Source organism: Cetorhinus maximus, chromosome 20, assembly GCF_964194155.1.
Source record: "Cetorhinus maximus chromosome 20, sCetMax3.hap1.1, whole genome shotgun sequence".
NCBI classification, from domain to species: Eukaryota; Metazoa; Chordata; class Chondrichthyes; order Lamniformes; family Cetorhinidae; genus Cetorhinus; species Cetorhinus maximus.
Window position 1 is genome coordinate 7,011,608 of NC_135898.1, and position 20,776 is coordinate 7,032,383.

At 45.3% G+C, this 20,776-nt stretch overlaps 1 protein-coding gene across 3 annotated transcripts in view; it reads right to left on the reverse strand.

The window, feature by feature from the left end:
* Positions 1-8,120: 8,120 nt before the first annotated feature.
* The window catches only part of LOC144694811 (triacylglycerol hydrolase DDHD2-like), a 35,102-nt gene continuing 22,446 nt past the window's right edge, over positions 8,121-20,776 (reverse strand). For 2 of the 3 annotated variants that reach the window (XM_078565421.1, XM_078565420.1), the window contains exons 9-17: positions 18,719-18,825; positions 17,769-17,858; positions 17,261-17,356; positions 15,474-15,641; positions 14,642-14,797; positions 13,376-13,478; positions 12,211-12,375; positions 10,679-10,841; positions 8,121-9,017 (exon numbers count right to left, since the gene is read on the reverse strand). In XM_078565421.1, coding sequence (XP_078421547.1) covers positions 8,936-9,017; positions 10,679-10,841; positions 12,211-12,375; positions 13,376-13,478; positions 14,642-14,797; positions 15,474-15,641; positions 17,261-17,356; positions 17,769-17,858; positions 18,719-18,825 — 1,130 coding nt within the window. In that variant the 3' untranslated portion in view covers positions 8,121-8,935. The remainder of the gene's footprint in view (positions 9,018-10,678; positions 10,842-12,210; positions 12,376-13,375; positions 13,479-14,641; positions 14,798-15,473; positions 15,642-17,260; positions 17,357-17,768; positions 17,859-18,718; positions 18,826-20,776) is intronic. The other variant, XM_078565422.1, reaches the window with a different exon arrangement.

The window sequence follows — 20,776 nt, forward strand, 5'->3', positions numbered from 1 at the left end:
TCGCATCTGTTCTGATGACGCTACCTTCAAAAACAGTTCCTCTGACATGTCCTCCTTCTTCCTTAACCGAGGTTTTCCACCCACAGTAGTTGACAGGGTCCTCAACCATGTCCAGCCCATCTCCCGCGCATCCGCCCTCATGCCTTCTCCTCCCTCCCAGAAACATGATAGGGTCCCCCTTGTCCTCACTTATCACCCCAGCAGCCTCCGCATTCAAAGGATCATCCTCCGCCATTTCCGCCAACTCCAGCATGATGCCACCGCCAAACACATCTTCCCTTCACCCCGCCTGGCAGCATTCCGTAGGGATCGTTCCCTCCGTGACACCCTGGTCCACTCCTCCATCACCCCCTACTCCTCAACCCCCTACTACGGCACCTCCCCATGCGAACGCAAGATATGCAACACCTGCCCTTTCACTTCCTCTCTCCTCATCGTCCAAGGACCCAAACACTCCTTTCAAGTGAAGCAGCATTTCACTTGCACTTCCTTCAATTTAGTCTACTGCATTCGTTGCCCCCAATGCGGTTTCCTCTACATTGGAGAGACCAAACACAGACTGGGTGACCGCTTTGCAGAACACCTTCGGTCTGTCTGCAAGCATCGCCCAGACCTCCCTGTCGCTTGCCATTTTAACACGCCATCCTGCTTTCATGCCCGTCCTTGGCCTGCTGCATTGTTCAGTGAAGCTCAACGCAAACTGAAGGAACAGCACCTCATCTTCTGACTAGGCACTTTACAGCCTTCCGGACTGAATATTGAGTTCAACAATTTTAGATCTTGAACTCCATCCCCACCCCCTTTCTGTTTCTTCCCCCTCCCTTTTGTTTTTTCCAACAATTTATGTAGATTTTTCTTTTCCCACCTATTTCCATTATTTTTAAATCTATACCTTTTATGCCCTTTTAGTCTTATTTCACCCCACCCCCACTAGAGCTATCTGTACCTTGCTTGTCCTGCTATCCACTCTTAATTAGCACATTCTTTGAGATAATATCACCACCTTCAACACCTCTTTGTTGTTTTGTCTGTGACATCTTTTGGTTATCTCCTATCACTGCTTGCTTGTCCCGACAAACCCCGCCCCCTTCTCCCCCCCCCCCCCCCCCACCCAAACCAGCTTATATTTCACCCCTCTCCTATTTTTACTTAGTTCTGTTGAAGGGTCATTCGGACTCGAAACATTAACTGTGCTCCTCTCCGCCGATGCTGCCGGACCTAATGAGTTTTTCCAGGTATTTTTTATTTTTTGTTTTGAACAGCGACAGGTTGGAGCCCAAGGCCGTTCAGTGTCCACACTCTGTTTGTTGGTTCACGTTCCACCCCAGACACTTGAGCATGTCAGCCTGGCTGACACTGTAAGTGCAGCACCGAGGGGGCCTGATATACCGTCAGTGCTGCCGTCTCACAGATAAGACATTGTGCTGAGGCCCCGTGTGCCCTCCTCAGATGTTTCATAGCATTAGTTGAAGAAGAGGCATGGGTGTGGGGTGATGTTTGTGGTTTATCCCCTTAACCAGTATCCCTATTATGGCTACTCCTATTGTCTTGTGTTCCACGACATCTTTGTCATTTAACCTCCCCATGCCCTTTAACCTGTCCCTGACCTTCGATTTTGCTCCACCTGCCCCTCACCCGCCCTTTTTCAGCAGCAGAATATCCATCACATTTCTGCCTCTCTCCAGTTCCGAAGAACAGTCATAATGGACTCAAAATGTTAACTCTGTTTCTCTCTCCACAGTTGGTGCCAGACCTGCTGAGTTTTTCCCAGCATTTTCTGTTTTATTTCAGTAAAATAGATTATCTGTTCATTATCATAATTGCCGCGGTTTGTGGGAGCTTCTTGAGCCGCTGCAGTCCATGGGGTGTAGGTGCACCCACAGTGCTGTTAGGGAGGGAGTTCCAGGATTCTGACCCAGCGACAGTGAAGGAACGGTGATGTATTTCCAAGTCAGGATGGTGAGTGGCTTGGAGGGGAACTTGCAGGTGGTGATGTTCCCATGGGTCTGCTGCTCTTGTCCCTCGAGGTGGTGGAGGTCCACTTCCCCTATCTTGGCAGCTACCTTTCTCAAAAGGTCACCATCGAAGATGAGATCCAGCACAGAACCAGCTGTGCCAGTGCAACCTTCCTCACAACCGGGTCTTTGAAAATGGAGATCTCCAGAAGAGGGCAAAGGCTTTAGTCCACAACACTTGATATCTCCACCCTTCTGTATTGCAGTGAGATTCGGGTACTGGGGAATTTTCACCAGCGCTGTCTCCACAGGATACACAAAGTCAAGTGAGAGGACAGGCGGACAAACTCCAGTATCATCACTGAAGCAGATTCCTCCAACATCACAACCATCATCTTGTGAAATCAGCTTCACTGGTCTGGACACGGCATCCACGTGTCAAATAATTGGCTTCTGAAGCAAATCCTCTCTTCATAACTTGAGGAAGACAGCTGATCTCAAGAAGGACATCGAAAATGTTTCAAGGACATTCAGAAAGCCTCATTGCAAAGGGGAAAAATTGACATTGGCGCCATCAGACAGCGCCTCATCCAACAAGTTACTACTCAGTCGGAAACTGACCGCGTAAACTCTGCTGCGGAGAGATGAGAAAAGTGTAAGAGAGTGGTTACCTGGCTTGAGAACCCTCTCTTGCTCAGGACAACTCTTGTCCCCTCTGCCCAAAGGCCTGTGGCTCCAGAATGAGCCAACTGTGGACACACAAATCATGAAGCATGCCAGACATCTCCATCATTTCCAGGGAGTGACGACGATGAGGTCGCAGGTTTGGAAGGTGCTGTTGAAGGAGGCTTGGCGAGTTGCTGCATTGCATCTTGTTTCTGTGTGTCGGTGGTGGAGGGAGTGAATGTTTGTGGATGGGGTGCCAATCAAGTGGGGCTGCTTTGTCCTGGGCAGTGTCGAGCTTCCCCAGTGTTGTGGGAGCTGCACTCATCCAGGCAAGTGGGGAGTATTCCATCACACTCTTGACTTCCAGATGGTGGACAGGCTTTGGAGAGTCAGGAGGTGAGTTACTCGCCGCAGGATTCCCAGCCTCTGACCTGCTCTTGTAGCCACAGTATTTAAATTTGAAAGGCAAATCTATCGTTCAGAAGAAAGAGAAAAAAATGAACAAGATGGAGAGATGACTTGAATGAAAACTGCTGGCGAGCAAAGGGAATTTGTGGCTGATATTATGAAACCATCAAAAATGCAACAGTTTAAAGTAAGGTTAGGGTCCATTTGAGTTGGAAAAGGAGATCTTGTGAATGGCAGAGGTGGTTTTTCACGTGGGGTTGTCGTGCTGGTGCTGAAAAGGCTGAAGAAAGGGAGAAAGTGGCTCAGATATTGCAATGAGATAACAGATAATCATGTTGCACTGAGAGATGTGTAACAAGCAATGGAGAAGCTGGTGGGTTTGCCTCCAGTCCAAGAGGTGAGAAAGCGCCAGCGAGTGATTGGAAATGTCATGTGCTCAGCACCTCGAGTTGCAGTAAATTGATGTAACTTATATAATTTTATGTGGTCTGTCCACGGTGCTCTAATCCTGTCCATGTGTTAGTCGCCCTATTTTCTCAGCTCGAGACAGAGTGGAAAAGGAGCTGTGAATTTTCAAACTGCTTTTCTGAAGACTTTCATTGATATAGCTCCTCACAGGATGTCCCAAAGTACCTTACCCACGCACTGAAGTACTTCTGAAGTGTAGTCACTGTTGTAATAGAAGAAACATCGGCATCACTTTGCACACTGCAACTTCTACAAAGAGCCATGTGATAATGACTAGATATCCTGGTTTTAAGAATGTTTGTTGAGGGATAATGACATGAGGGAGAATGCCCCCTGCTCTGCTTCAAAATGGGATCTTTTGCTTCCAATTGAGAGAGAGCAGGCTGAGGGACCTAGGTCTAACCTTTCTTTTGAGAGACGGCACCTCCGATGGTGCCGCTCTCCCTTAGCACTGCACTGAGTGTCAGCCTCAACTTTTGTGCTCATCCACTTTTACAGCTCAATGATCTGGGTGTTGGGGACCATTATGCTTCAGACTCCCATTGTATCTCCTTGTTCTGCATTTCATTGTCCTTAATGTCTGGGGCCTCAGACCCTGCTGATTCTGACAAGTGCTCCCCCCATAATGCAGAGAGCTTGAACCTTGATGATCATTTGTGAATCTTTCTTTTGCAAGGAGAGGAAAGACTGTCTTCCAATGATACGAATGTAGTGAAAAGGCCAGCACAGGAACTGTAAGTGAAGCAGCTGAGTTTGGTTTCATGCTCCAAAGTGAGTTCCATTTTATGGTAGACAGTATGACATGGCAACATTGAGTATGTGTGCAAAAGCTGCTGTATACAAAGGACCCAAGGTGGCTGATCGATTGTATGTTTGTATTGTAATGTTGATGCTGTGTGAGGAGTGTGTTCAAATCCCTTTTAATTGAGGGAGGAAACCACATGTACAGATCAGGGAACAGAATAGCAATGTGGAGAATAAACCTTAAAATACCCAGGAACTTGTGTAGTTCAAAGACTACAGCTTAGCTTCCAACATCTTGATCTTTGGTTTTAATTGTCATGGTGTAAATAAATGAAGCATTAGAATGTGAAGCATGTTAAGCAGAATGGAAATGTTAAGTATCACCCAATAGATGATAATAGCAGCAAGCCTGAGTGGCTTGGTGAGTAAGGAGAGCTCTGCCTGTGTGGGGGAGGTTTGTGTGTGAAGTGAGTTCAAATCCTAAGGGAGGTTTTAGCCAGCGTGCACACTGCACATATTTTCATTTGGCGAGACACGAAGGGAGCAGAGATGTTAAGTATTAAATCCAAATACTTTAACACTATGAAAGGCAGAGTGGCTGAAAGGATGTATGCTCACTTTCCTACAATAAGAGAATGTAGAGACTAGGTTCAAAACTACTGAAAGGCAGTAATAATGAATGTAAGTAAGTCTGTATAAGAATAGTGGGGTTAGGTACAATGCCTGTGGTTCAGGAACAGAATAATAATGGGGAGGCAGAGAAAGAAGGTGGAGGAGCTAAGAGCAAGGCTAGGTGAAGGGAGCTTGTCTCTCTCCATAGGAGAAGAATAGAACACCAGTGAATGAGATATGAATATAGAGGGCAGGCGTGTCTCTCCTCTGTGGTGGGAGCTGTAAAAAGGGAAATTAGTGCACTCATCACCCACACATGGGAGCAGGGCTATCCCAACATTGATCCTATTCCTTGATTCTTTCCTTCACTCAGCCCTGTTTTTATTACATCTTCAGCTGGTTTACCTGTGGGCCAAGGCCCTACGCTAACCCCACAATTTCTACACAACCTCACTCCAGCCCTCTATTTCTCACTTTACTACTCTTGGCTGGTTTTGAACCAGGCTTCTTTGTACCGTTAATGCATGAAGGTTTCAGCCACTCTGCTTTCATGGTCTTTGGATTTAATACTTAACATCTCTACTCCCTTCATGTCTTTCCAAATGAAAATCTGTGCACTAATGTACCCTGGCTAAAACCTCCACTGGGATTTGAACTATCTTCACACACACAAACTTCCCCACACAAAGAGAGTTCTCCTACTCACCAAGCCACTCAGGCTTGCTTAGCGTCAGTACCTACTGGGTGATACTTAACAGTTCCAATCTGTTTCACATGCTTCCCATCTTAATCCTTTTCTTCATTTACAGCATGAGAATGAAACACAAGGAAATTTTGTTGGAAACTAAGCTTGTAGGCTTTGAATGAACAGCTCTGCTCTCATCATTACTTTATCAGCATTTCACAGGACTTGGAAACATGGTGCCCTTTGCACCCCACCTAAAATCCCCAACTTGCTCCACACGCATAACCTCCAACGCCAAGAAGCAAATTCTCTATTTCTAAGCCATTCAGCCTTCCTTGCCACAACGTCATTTGCTTGTCACCTAACATCTTCATTCCCTTTCGAGTACTTTAAATTATACTGTCAGCTTTTTCATATAATGAAAATTGAGCAACAAATCCATGAACTGGGTTCTTGTATAGTAGCATCATGCAAAACCAACCTCGCGTGCCCTTTGCCAGTCTGAGTTCCCTGTGTGCTGTGTCAGTGAGTTGTTACTTCACATCTTCCTTCCCCTTCAGAATGCCTGAATACACACAGCCAGCTTCTTGACCACAGATTAAACCCGCTGCGGCTGCTTCTTATAAGACAGCGAGATGCAAACACGCATTCTCTCAGTCACCGCTTGAAAAGCTTTTGCTTGAGAGAGCTGTTCAATTCTTGGTGGCTTCATCCCATTCTTTTCCTTACCTCTTGACCATGGCACATGACGTTCCGATACGACATCAACGTTGTTTCTCCTGCTTCTGATTGACTGCAATCACCCTCCCACCCCCCACTCCTGCCTTACACTTAAAGGAAAGCTTGCGTTTTTTTTTGTGTTCATTCACAGGATGTGGGCATCGCTGGCTTGGCCAGCATTTATTGCCCATCCCCAATTGCCCTTGAGAAGTCAATGATGGATTTTTATTACTAATATTTTTGATACTTTTTAAGTTGATGATGCATTTCTGTCTCAGGTGGGACTCATTGTTCAGCTCTTTCAAAGAGCTACTGATGTCCAGTCCTTCTGCGGAGGGCTGGGGCTGTCTCAGGGTGGGGCAGAGATCATCTTGGAAAACAAGTGGGTCTGCTGTTGACTAATTCAGCATCAATTTGGTCTCCTGGACCAGTTTCCATTTGCTCAGGAGGACTGGACAGGTATTCTCCATGACCCTTCCACCCTGATGTGGGATTCTGGAAATATCACACGTGTTCCCAAGAGGCTGGCTGGTAGGCTGTTATTTTCATGTAGTCACACATTTCAGAAATATTGTAACATGATTTATGCAACAACTCCATTATCACAACACATAATCCTTCTGTGCACCCACCCCCGGGTCAAACTGCCCCGACGCTATGAGCCCCGCGGCCCAGGCCTTATTTGCCCTTTCAGGTTGACATGAGAAGACCCCCTCGCGTTATTTCAATAAGAGGAGGGCAGTTCTTGCTGGAGTCATAGCCAATGTTTATCCCTCAATCAACATCACAAAAACTGAACATCCGTTCATGGTCACATGGCCGTTTCTGGGATCTTGCTGTGCACAAACTGGCTGCCACATCTCCTACATGAAAACTGTGGCTACACTTTGCAAACTGTGTCATTGGCTGCAAAGCGCTCTGGGATGGTTCTGAAAAAGCATTGCATAAATGCAAGATTTTCTCTTTCCCTTTTTGTGTAACCATTGCCCCAGGTGATAATCAGATTTCAGCCTGGGAAATGAAGATATTCCCAGGGTCAGATGGTGAGGATTTGGGAAGATTTGGTGTGGGCATGGGTGAATCAGCTAAGTTCTGGGTCATGGTTATGGTGGAGGACATATCAATCACACTGGTGCCATTGAAGGGAAGGTTCTTTTTCTTCCTGGACATAATCATGGATTGGCCCTTGTCTAATCCATTTGTTATTTGACACAAGGTGAGAGTGTTTCTAAGTCTTGCTGTCAGTCAGCAGGAAGTGCTTCCTCATCACCAATTTTGTGATTGGAACTGAGCACTGCAACATTCACTATCCCCAGCCCCAGTCTTCAATGTCAGGAGGGAGTTGGGGTTGGACCATGGACACTGCCCTGAGCTCTGCCGCAGGGATGGTGTGAGAACACAATGAATGCCTCGAGAACTCGGCCCCCTCTTCTGTGGCCATTACAACTGCGGAGGCTGAAGTATTTGTTTCTTTTCTACAACCAGGGGAAGGGTCTGATGGCGTCCTGCAACAGAGGTGGAAAGGAAACCCTCCATCGAAACGTCAAAGCTCACAAATGGTAACTGTCTGGCTTCGTGACCATGAAAGGAAAATGGATAAATAGTTTATAGAAAGGACAGAAGAGAAAATCGAGGAAATAGTAAGATGGTGGGACTGGGTGTGGGAAGAGAATAGGAGAAAGAAAGAGGAAGGAGGGAGAAGAGAAGACAAGGAGGAGATAGGAATAGTGCCTGAAGTTTATGACTGATGTGTTGTTCAACTTCTTATGTTTCCAAGGAGGGCTGGGCTTGAGTGTGCAGCTACCACACCCGAGCTACAATTCAGAAAACACACACTGCCAGTAAATTCCAACACACAGGGCTAGGCTTGAGAAATAGTCTTGTATTTATTGCTGGTACATAGGTGACACTGCACTCAGTTCACTGCAATCATCCCAAAGTATTGAGAGAGCAGGGTTTGTATTCGCAGTGAGTGAGGAAGAGAACATCCAAATCTGAAAATGATGTTAGAAAGCAGCTTTACCGTCAGTCATATTTTAGGAAGCTCAATAGTAAACTGGTGATTCATCAAACAAGAAGATTTGCAATGTTTTGGTTGAAACCTGCTCATCTTACAAGTGCAATTTCAACGCAAATGGAGAAAAATAATCAGTAAGTAAATCTGTGCACACTGGTCCAATCAGAGCCACGGTTCCTGAGTGCAAACTGTCTCAAGGGCAATTCACACTTTCAGATGCTGGAGACCAAACCTTTCACTGGCCAAAGTTAATCTTCCATGAGGGGCCTCCCAAGAGTTCATGGCCATTATTAATTGTGTTTGTGGATGAGTCACAGGCAGCTTCATGGGCTTCTTCAAGCTGTTTCCACTACCTGCGAACAAAGTAGAAAGTCTCTGAGAACAGAGGCACTGGTGGACCCCCCGAGGGGCAGCCCCTCTTCAGTGCTGCTCAGACAGAAAGCTCAGTTTCAAGAGGTTTGTAAACCAACCTCATCTCTGCTGGATGGCACATCAGGTCCACGTGCTTTCTATGAGGGAAGATACACCAACCAGGTAAGGTCAAGAAAACTGCTCCAAATTCGTGACTTAACTTTAAAAAGGTGAAGGAGTTACATCAATTCCTCTCCCAGGTCCCATCAGTGTCCGTACTATTGATAGTACGTTCAAGTTCCACGTGTTTCAGTGCTGTGCTTGTTCAAGGCTGACTCCCAGCGTCCGGTAGACTTCCTTCAGAATTAACAGTGCCGTGTCTTCAGATTCCCTACAGGAGCACAGAGGAAGTTTCACTCAGTTTCTAAGGAAATGGCAACATTTATCGAGGTAAAAGTGAAAGAAAACATGCATCTCATTGTTGAGTGAAAGGATATCAAAGTCAAAGGTGCGTAGCAAAGCAGCAAAGGCAGAACAGGCTCACTGGGGTCATCTGCCAAACGCTGCTCTTCATTTTCCCACGGGTCAACTTGTCAGGATAAAGGCAACTTAAATCAACAACAACTTGCATTTATCTATCACCTTTAACACAGAAAAGAAATCCCAAAGCTCTTCTTAAGAAGTGTATATCAGATTAAAAAAAACATAGGTGTCATGAAGCTATTAATGTGTATAATATTATTTGAAATTATTTTTATTTTAAGATAGAGGTTTAGTCTGTGGGTGTGTCTTAATTGGATTAAAGCCAGCTCGTCTGCTTTGGTGTGTACTAGTTTTGATATGTAAGAGAGGTAGAGTGTATTTGTATTTTTTGAATAGAGCATTCAAGAAGTGGGGTGAAAACTGACACCTATCTAGCAGATACCAAGCAAGATGTTTATGTTACTAATAAAATTGGTACCATGAAAGGGGTTTTATTGTTAGAGGAGGCTGGTGATACAATGAGAATTTACATTCAATGGGCGGTGGTAGGTATAACTTCAGCAGTTTTCGGGTGTGCAGGGCAGAGGCAATGTGAGATCAAAAGGCAGCTGTAAGCCTCCAACTGGCCCCACAGGAACCAAAGTGAAAAGAACCTCATTTTGAATTCGTAAGGTGAAAACCTGGTATTTGGTTAAGTCAATGGGTTGCTGTTGCCTTAAAGGAGATTAGTTTGGGAATTGGTTAAAAGTTATGATAGTAGTAATTTGTAGCCATGTGTAAATATATTTTAACTTGTGTAAACTAATAAAATGTTTCATTTACTTTAATGCAAAACCTTGGGAACTGGTGGTCTGATTCCTGAATTTAAAGTCACATCTCAAACATAACACTTAAAATTATAGGTTATGACAGTTGTTTAAAGTTTCCCTCTGGGATTTTTAAATAACTCCACTTTACCAACTGCATCGGTCATAAGAATAGGGCAATCCAACAAATCAGAGAGAGAGGGTGAGGTTACAGAGCCAAGGACAGGGGTCACAAAAAGGAAAGGGGGGCAGACAGCCAGAGGAGAAGTCACTCCAGAGTTTGGGTCCTGGCAAGCTAAACATACAGCCAGCAATGGTGGCCCAAGGGCAGGGTGCAGAATGAACAAGAGGTCACATAAAGGCAGTTTTACTTACACATCTGCTGCATTTGCAGTTTCTCTCCACTTGATATGCCAGAACAGTGTAAGCCAGGAAAAAACAGGGGACTGTTTCTCAGGAAAGAACGCTTTTTCAGTCGGGGTCATGTTTTGTAACACTCATTGATTGTCCTTCTGAAAATCCTTTGACACTAACCAAGAGAGAACCTTTAACAGAGCTGCTCTGACACAGCACTGGTCCAGGGACTACACTGACATGATCACGGTGACTTCTGACACTGCTGCCTGAGTCAGGGCTAACCCCAGTCATGTGACAGTGACTCACCCAGTGTTGTGGTCACAAACTCAACCAAATTAACCGTCAGATCGGACTCTTGGCCCTCTCTCCTGTCCTTCACCAAACTCCCACCGTGTTGCTCCCTTACCAGTAACAGAGGTGGCTCTGCAGGGCAAAGAGGTACTCGTTGAAACTCTCGATGGGCTTCTCCTGCAGGACATAATCGATGCGGCGACCACCATTTAACATTCCGATCTTCATTTCCTCTTTGTCCTCCTCCAAGGAGGAGCTGCTGTCTGTCTCCAGCCCAGCTTCAAAGAAAAATAACAACTCCATTTACATTGTGAATTTCGTGTGATGAAACATCCCAAGCGTTCACAGGAATATTAGAAAACAAAGGATGAAAGCAAACCACATCAGGACATATCCAGTCAGATGACGGATAGCTCGGTCAAAGAGGTGGGTCGAAGGACTATATTAAGGGAGGAAAACGAGGTGGGGAGGCAGGGAGGTGTCGGGAGAGCTTGGGGCCTGGGCACAGCCACCGTTGGTGGAGCAATTAAGTTTGGGGATGCTTAAGAGGCCAGAAATAGAGGAGGGCAGAAATCTGAGAGTGTTGTGGGTCTGGAGGAGATTACAGAGATTACAGGGAGGGGAGAGGTCCTGGAGGGATTTGAACACAAGGATGAGAATTTTCAAATCAAGGCGTTGCTTGACCGGGAGCCAGTGTAGGTCAGTGAGCACAGGGGTGATAGGAGAACAGGACTTGCTGTGAGTTGAGGCAGGGGCAGCAGAGTTTCAGGTGAGCTCAAGTTCACAGAGGGTAGAATGCGAGAGACCAGCCACCAGTGCTTTGGAAGAGTAGAGTCTAGAGCTAGCAAAGGCATGAATGAGGGCTTCAGCAGCTGATGAGCTGAGATAGGAGTGAAGTCGGGCGATGTTACAGAGGTGGAAATAGGCCTGATGGCACCAATGAGGTGGGAAGCTCATCTCAAGATTAGCAGCATTTACACAGTGCTCTTTGCTGTAAAGCCTCAGAGCTCCTCATGCCCATATCAGTGAGTGTGTCAGGGCAGCTGGAGGTGTGGGGGGGAGCAGGGAAAAGAATAGTTCAGGAAAAGTGGCAGTCACTCTACTCATGTCCTGGCCATGTGTTAGTAACACCACATGGTCCAGGATCCTGTGAGAACTCTCTGCTCCTCGTTGGAACAGACGCTGCCGACCAGGCAGCATTTGCTTGGGCGCTGAGTCAACAAACCGAGGACCTTTGGGTCAACACTGTTGTCTGCTGATGCACAGGCCAGCCAGACCAATGACCGCACGTGCAACTGTTCTTAGGAGCTGGCATAGCTAGGGAGAGAAAGGGCATTCAGGCACTTCAAGGCAAGAGAGGTGAACTATTTACACATCATCCCCATGGTGCCAAGACAAACACTTCTACTTGCATTTGTCAAGACCTTCGGGTTGAATTCAACCATCCATCGCTCTGAGCAAGAGGCCATGGGTTCAGATGGAGAAGTGACCCTGTGGTGTTGCAGCCCAGTGTCACCCTGATCCTGATTATGTACTGGGAGTGCAGCACTGGTGAAATGACCCCATTTCAAAGTGAATATGTTATATAAGATAGAGGGGGAGAGAGAAAGAGAGACGGAGGGCAGGAGCATAGGGAGTCGCTGTCACCTTGCTTCTCCTTGGTAGCTGGCTCGTTGGCTTGGTGACCCACGGCAGTTGTGTCCGGCAGTTGTGGTACGGGGGACCTGGTAAATGATTGCCAGGCATTCCGCAGGGAGCAAAATAAACCATTCTTTAGGTCAGAACCCATTCGTGTCAGACTGTCCTTCAGTTCTGCTTGGATAGAAAGAAAGACAATATGGGAGACACACCTTCACTCAGCGACCCTCCATACAGAACTAACTGTTTGAAATCAGCTATCATGAGATTGGAATGAAAAATTAACATTTTTGATGAAGTGTTTGGCTAACTAAAGAGTTCCTTCTGCTGAGTAATTTACTGGCACCCATTTTCTCTTAAAAAATTGCATTCAATTCTAATGAAGAACGATACACTCTTGGTGTCCCGCCTCCGCTATTTGAGTTGAAAGCAGGTGTGGCCCCAAAAAACCTCATGGCCATTTCTGTAGATTCCAGTTACACAGGGACACAGAGCGCCACACAATGACAGACGTTCCTCTTCAGTCAGTGGAACAGACAACACTGGGCTGAGACAGTCACACAGCGTTACATCCAGCCAACCCTCCAGCCATGCAATGGTATGCTTGTGCGACATTTCAAGGAGGGTGGGATAGGCAGTAGACAACATGCACTCACTCCAGCGGTGACTTTACCAAAACTGGGGGTCGGAGTGGGAGTGGGGGAGGGGGGGCTGTTACCAGGTGAAATGAGCACCACCACCACCACGACCACCAATTCCCTCAACCGCTGGTTGACTCCCTCCAAATAGAAGCAGCTTTGTACTGGCCATAAGAGGTTCGAAGGAAGCTGAAAGATAACAACAGGCCTGGGTGGTGGTGGGCAGGGGGGGGGGGGGAATGTGGAAAAAAGGGATAATTGGGTCACTCTTTGCAAGAGCTAGGCAAAGACATGATGGGCTGAATGGCCTCCTTAAATTGATTCTATGCATACAACAAGATACTTTTCAAGGATCCTTCTAAACTCTGTGCAGAGGCCAGTCAGATTCAGCATTGAGAAAGTTGAAATTAAGGTGATGAAAGGTAGGAAGTCACTGGCAGCACATGGTCACATCTCCCACTGCTTGAAAGGTCTGATCAGCACCCAAAGTCCGGATGGCGGGCAGTACTTAGGGAGGCAGGACCAGGGTCCCTTACCCAGGTGCATTCTCTTCCTGCCCTTGTGATGAGGGATCAGCATAGGCTCCAGTTCCACATCCGGCACAATCATGGGTTCAATCCTGTAAGCGACAGGATCAAACTGCAGGGGAAAGACAGACAACAAAATGGTCAAAGCTACTGCAAGTGTAACACACTGTCTTACCTCTGAGCACTTCACAACTTTCAACTCAACCCCAAGGCACCTTGATGGAGGACAGAATCACAGAGGAAATAGACAAGCGGGCAAAGTAACCTTGAGATTACCATCACTGAATCCCCCGCTATCAACATCCTGGGGGTTGGCGTTGACCAGAAACTGAACTGGACTAGCTATATAAATACTGTGACTACAAGAGCAGGTTAGAGGCTGGGAGTCCTGTGGCAAGTAACTCATCTCCTGACTCCCTAAAGCCTGTCCACCATCTACAAGGCACAAGTCAGGAGTGTGATGGAATACTCCCCACTTGCCTGAATGAGTGCAGTTCCAACAACACTCAAGAAGCTGGACACCGTCCAGGACAAAGCAGCCCCGCTTGATTGGCACCCAATCCACTGCCATATATGGATGCACTGCAGCAACTCTCCAAGACTCCTTTGACAGCACCTTCCAAACCCACAACCGCTACCATCTACAAGGGCAAGGGTAGCAGATACATGGAACGCCACCACCTGGAGGTTCACCTCCAAGTCACTCACCATCCTGACTTGGAAATATATCACCGTTCCTTCACTGTCACTGGGTAAAAATCCTGGAACTCCCTCCCTAACAGCACCTACACTACATGGACTGCAGCAGTTCAAGAAGGCAACTCACCACCACCTTCTCAAGGGGCAATTAGGTATGGGCAATAAATGCTGGCCCACCCAGCGAAGCCCACATCCCATGAATTTTGGTGAATCCTGCTAGTGAGTCAGACAATCCAGAGCGGTACCACTACCTGGACTATTCCTCTCCCTGATGGAGTGGACAATGGAAGCAGCTTTCTATCACACTGTTCTGGTCTGCATCCTCAACCTCCAATGGACAGTATATTAAAACTTCAATCAACTCCTTTGTAACTCAAATTCCTTTTGGGCGACTTTAAGGGATGAATGTGCAATCCATTTCAGTGCAGGACTTAGCTCTTTAACAGAGACTTTAAGCCATTGACTTTATAAAGTGAAGAACATTATTTCAATGCGATAAGACTTGCCCCACCGCTAATTGTTTAAATCCTGACATCATAGAACATATCCTGTGGAGATGTTGCAGTGGATACGTACAGGGTGATAAATGTTGAAGAAACTCCTGCATGTTGGCAACGTGTAGTTGGGGTCGATTCTCTTCAATCCTCGGACTGTCAGAAACATTCCAATCGGTGAACCGAATGCAAAGAAGATCTCTGGCTCAAAGTTGATGTGTGGATAATTAACGGAAACCTTCAACACAGGGGTAGGGGGGGGTTGGAGAAAAAAAAAAAGTGTGCTCTTTTTAAAAATTCACCATAAAAGCCAGCTAGCACATGATTACAGAGAAGCATTTGCTCATGCCTGGCAGCCTCATCATTCAGCAAGTCCGCCCACTGATTGGTTCCTGGGACAGAGGACAATGTCCTCCTATGCGGACAGATTGAGCCAAAGTCTCTGCAGGTTGTAAAAACGAAAGGTGAATCATCTAAAATTCTTAGAGGGCTTGACAGGGGAGATGTTGAGAAGCTATTTCCCCTGGCTGGAGAAAATAAAGCTCAGAGTCAGAGTCAGAGATTTAGGACTGAGATGGGGAGAAATGTCTTCATTTGAAAAGGATTGTGAATCCTTGGAATTCTCTACCCCAGAGAGCTGTGGAGGCTCAGTGAGGAGACTCGAGCCTTTCCGTGTGAAAATCGTTTATTGCCCAGCTGTGACCGGGGGCAGCGGGAGGAAGATGGATACCCTGGTTAGGAGCACTGAATGAAGTGAGCTTGTGACCGAGAGGCTTGTACAGTTACATCTGGTTAGTGATCATTTTATCTAACTTCAATGAGCTAACTCGGCAAACCAAATCCAGGCCAGTGGCATTCAGAGGTTATATTTGCTCAAGTGTTTTCTTTCTGCTGTTGGGTGAATAGTAGCTTACCTGACCAATGCCAACGTCAAATTGTTCATAATTGACTGAGGTGACACTGCTTGTGGATAGGGGCCGCTGTGATTGCTCACCACCACCTTCCTCCTCTGTGGCTTGGCTGCATCTCTCAATTGCGGTCCTTGGCACTGGCACTCCCACTTGCTCCTCTTCTTTCTTCACCTGTCAAACATAATGCGAACACTTAGAATAATGGCACCACCCTGCTGACTGCTCAGGGAGAAATTTCAGCCTGGCAAGTGGCCATTACGCTAAGGGGCAGGCTACGGCTCACTTCATTGCAACACAAAGAGTCAACTCTAGTCCTCCTCCTCCTCCTGCTGCTCCTTCAGGCACATGGTCTTAAAACAGCTTGCTTCACACCAAATCCCTTCAGTCGATTTAGCTTCAATGGCCACTTGTGGCAGTGTGTTCAAGAGCCACATACCTTCACTGCTTCCCTCGGCCTTCCCTCTTGTTAACAATGCAGAGTTACTGCTTATCCCAGGCGGACAGCAGAGAGTGACCAACAGCTCAGCACAGTAAGAGGAAGTGGTATACCTGTACATGAGCCTAACTTCACAGTGAGAGAAGGGGGTGTACCTGTACATGAGCCTAACTTCACAGTGAGAGAAGGGGGTGTACCTGTACATGAGTGATCTTCACAGTGAGAATGTGGTGTACCTGTACACTAGTGATCTTCAAAGTAAGAGTGTGGTGTACCTGTACACTAGTGATCTTCACAGTGAGAGTGTAGCGTACCTGTACACTAATGATCTTCACAGTGAGAGTGTGGTATACCTGTACACTATGTACACTAATGATCTTCACAGTGAGAGTGTAGCGTACCTGTATACTAGTGATCTTCACAGCGAGAGTGTGGTGTACCTGTACACTAATAATCTTCACAGTGAGAATGTGGCGTACCTGTACACTAGTGATCTTCACAGTGAGAGTGTGTTGTACCTGTACACTAGTGATCTTCACAGTGAGAATATGGTGTACCTGTACACTAGTGATCTTCACAGTGAGCGTGTGGTGTACCTGTACACTAATGATCTTCACAGTGAAAGAAAGTGGTGTACCTGTATACTAGTGATCTTCACAGTGAGAATGTGGAGTACCTGTATACTAGTGATCTTCACAATGAGACTGTGTGGTGTACCTGCACAATAGTGATCTTCACAGTGAGAGTGTGGTGTACCTGTACACTAGTGATCATCACAGTGAGAGTGTGTTGTACCTGTACACTAGTGATCATCACAGTGATAATGTGGTGTACCTGTACACTAGTGATCTTCACAGTGAGAATGTGTTGTACCTGTACACTAGTGATCTTCACAGTGAGAGTGCGGTGTACCTGTACACTAGTGATCATCACAGTGAGAGTGTGTTGTACCTGTACACTAGTGATCATCACAGTGATAATGTGGTGTACCTGTACACTAGTGATCTTCACAGTGAGAATGTGTTGTACCTGTACACTAGTGATCTTCACAGTGAGAGTGTGTTGTACCTTACACGATGTACACTAGCGATCTTCACAGTGAGAGTGTGGTGTACACTAGTGATCTTCAAAATGAGAGTGGTGTATCTGTACACTAGTAATCTTCACAGTGGAAGAAAGTGGTGTACCTGTACATGAGTGATCTTCACAGTGTGAGTGGTGTACCTGTACACTAGTGATTTTCACAGTGAGAGTGTGGTGTACCTGTATACTATGCACACTAGTGACCTTCACAGTGAGACAAAGTGGTGTACCTGTACACTCGTGACCTTCACAGTGAGACAAAGTGGTGTACCTGTACACTAGTGAACTTCTTTGCCAAATTTAGCATTTTCTTTCTTGGTCCGAGAGGAATCCCCAAGTCCTTCAATTCAGCATCTGAACACATCACCTGATAAAAACAAAAGAACAAAATCTGAAGATGCTCTTCTCCATCCAAATGAAAAGAGTTTCTTAAGATCTCATTTTTACTCAGTGTAAATGGTTATGCCTTTTCGGCCAAGCTTTCCATATCTCCTGTGGTGTTGGTCCAAAAGTGCACCAGCTCCGCACAGGCTTAGTCATGCATGTTTACAGGTGGGGTGGAGTTATCCCATAGTGTGTCAATGGCACAACTCAAAGTGACCAAGAAACACCTCATTGTTTCTTTCGTATTCTCCACAACCCCGCTCAAGGGACATGTATTTTCCCCAAGCTTTCAGAAGTGCTTTTGAAAAGGTCTTCAGTTGCTTCATTTGAGAGAAATGGAACCGACTTTATTGAAAGAAATAAAAAAAAAAGCACGATTTTCAGACAGATCTTACCAGTGACTCCAAATCCAGCTTTTCCTTCTCCAGAAGGGTCAAGAATTCAGACAATCCGTGTAATTTCAGAGATTCTTTCAAACTCATGTCCTGGGGCAGTCAACGGAGAAGACAAGAGCTTTAGCATCATATCCAGTTTGAGCAAGGTTCCTGTACCCCAGCACCATCCAGTCATCCTTTACTCCAAAGGGAATCTCACACAAACTGATTCAACAGTTGGACATGAATATTCCTGTGATTTCAGCAGAAATACCTCATTGGGGCAGAGGTAGAAGGCAAGATCTCAAATTTCAGTTTTATAAATGCTTAAATATGTAGAACGAGGAACAAGAGCACCGAGGTCATTCAGCCCTTCGATCCTGTTCCATCATTCCATTCAAACATAGCTAATCTGGAGTTAAAATCCATTTACCAGCACTTGCCTTCACATCCCTCAAAACCCTACCCAACAACAAAAATAACATTATCCAGCTCAGAGTTTAGAATATTTGTTGACCCTCAGTCTTCGGGGAAGGAACTCCAGAGTTCCAATGCTCTTTTTCTGGACAACATGCTCATTGGTTTCACTCCACAAAGGTACAGATTTAATCTCGAGGTAGAAAATTCCTCCTTCATCGAGAATTGGTCACTTGGAAAACTTTGACAACATTCCATTCAAGGCAGCGTTCAAGCTCTGTCTCGAGTGCGCTGAACCTATGGATCTCAGTCCTGTGTCTTGTGCCACTGCTCTGTACAGCTCCCAGAAGTCAGTGATGGTGGGAGATGAGGTTACATTCTGCTTACACAAGGAGGTTAATAACTGCAATCAAGGTCACAAAAACAGGGAGCGAACATTGCAACGTACAACACTCAACTTATCCAGCCATTCACCAACCCCAGTCAAACCAAGCACCTTAACGCAAAGCTGCGACCTATGTTCCACGCCTCCAAGCAGCAATAGCCAGAATTACCTTCATGCAGGATCGACAATTCTTTGTTGCGATGTGTTGCCGCGCATTCTGCTCTTTGCAGCTGGAACTGGTCTGGTTGGTCAGAATATCGAAGAGTATCAAAGAGCCTGCAAAACATGGGATATGTTTACATTCAGCAGCGCGAGAGTCTTCCACATTCTCACCACTCTCTGGGTAAAGATGTTTCTCCTGAATTCTCCACTAGATTTATCAGTGACCATCACATTGTCATGAAAATATAACAATTTTCATAATATTATTGTGATTTATTGTAAAGGTAGGTTAATAGTGGGGTTTGAATTAGTTTCTCTGTGTGGATGTGTGTGTATTGGCAAGTGCCGTTATCAGAGACAGCAAAGGAGATATTGGCTTTTGTGATGCCAGATGGACTATATCAGTTTAAAGTCATGCCATTTGGTATGAAAAATGCACCTGCAACATTTCAAAGACTGACAAACAAAGTTAATTGCAGGACTGAGCAATTGTGCTGCTTATATTGCTGACTTGATAGTTTTCAGTCAAACGTGGGAGGAGCATTTACAACATCTGGAAGAATTGTTTAGTTGATTACAAGGAGCTAATTTGGTGATGAACTTGGTTAAAAGTGAATTTTCAAAACCACAAGTTACGTATCTAGCCATACCATTGGACCTGGTGAGGTGGCTCCGAGAGATGTGGAGGTCAAAGCTATTGTGAATTTCCCCATGCCTACAACAAAATGAGGAGACTTCTGGGCAAGAATGGGTTTTACTGGAAATTTGTACCAAATTTTAGCAGTGTGGTTGCTCCATTGACTGCGCTATTAAAAAAGGACAATAAATTTCAATGGACACAGGAGTGTCAGAAGGCTTTTACAGTTTGAAAACTGTATTGATTACGACACCAGTTTTGGCAGTATCCAATTATGCCAAGCAATTTAAGTTGGTCGTTGACACAAGCAACATAGGCATTGGGGCTGTATTGTTACAAGAAGACGACACTGAAATTGAGAAACCACTAGGGTATTTTTCACGGAAGTTGAATGTACAACAGAGAAGATATTTAATGATCGAAAAAGAGACTCTGAGTCTGATGTTAGCATTGCAGCATTTTGAGATTTATGTTGCAAACAATTCGTCAGAAACAATTGTTTATACAGACCACAATCCTTTAAAGTTTCTGGACAAATTTCAAGACAGAAGTGCAAGGCTATTCAGATGAAGTTTATTACTGCAGATTATACATGTGGCTGGACCAGAAAATCTAATTACGGATGCATTGTCAAGCGTTTGAAGCTGAAAAAGGAAAATTGGACATTTAAAAACCTGGACTGGAATGATTTCTGTTGATAACAAGGATTTGTATTTATATTGTTATGTTAACGCATGCACCTGGCAATGTAATAGTGCGAATAGATGGATAAGTATAGGAGGTAGTGTAAGATGGGTTAAGAAATGAAGCCGTCTTTGTAAATTATGACAGTTCATTTTCCAGTAAGGAGGGGGATGTCATGAAAATATAATAATTTTCATCATATTATTGTAACTTATTGTAAAGGTAGGTTAATAGTGGGCTTGGATTAGTTTGTGTGTGGATGTGTGTGTGTGGTGGATTTAATTGAATTGCAGACAGCTAGTCTGGAGATTTTGAGGTATCAAAAGGGAAGCTAGGTTCGAAATGCTAAATATGTAAACATGGCTGAAGTTATAGAATGCGAGGTGTGAGGAACATTTGCATTTTTAGATAAACTAGAGTAGTTTGAATTTCAAAGAGATGATGAGAGGTTACACCTAGCCATAGGAAGCTAAGCCAAACTGTGTTTATTTTTACCAAAGGTTACTGATAACATGAGTACTATGAAAGATTTATATCATGAGAAAAGTAAAGTTGCAAAGACACATTGGAACAATGGAATTTACATTAAAAAGGGAGAAACATGTATAAAGGTTTCTGTCAGGGGGAGGCATTCTATGATCTAACACAAGTGTGAAAAACCTCCAGCCTATATGCATCAAGATGCTGTCTACAGGAACCAAACCTAAGAAAACTCAATGTGAGTATCACTGTCCAGGGTATTGT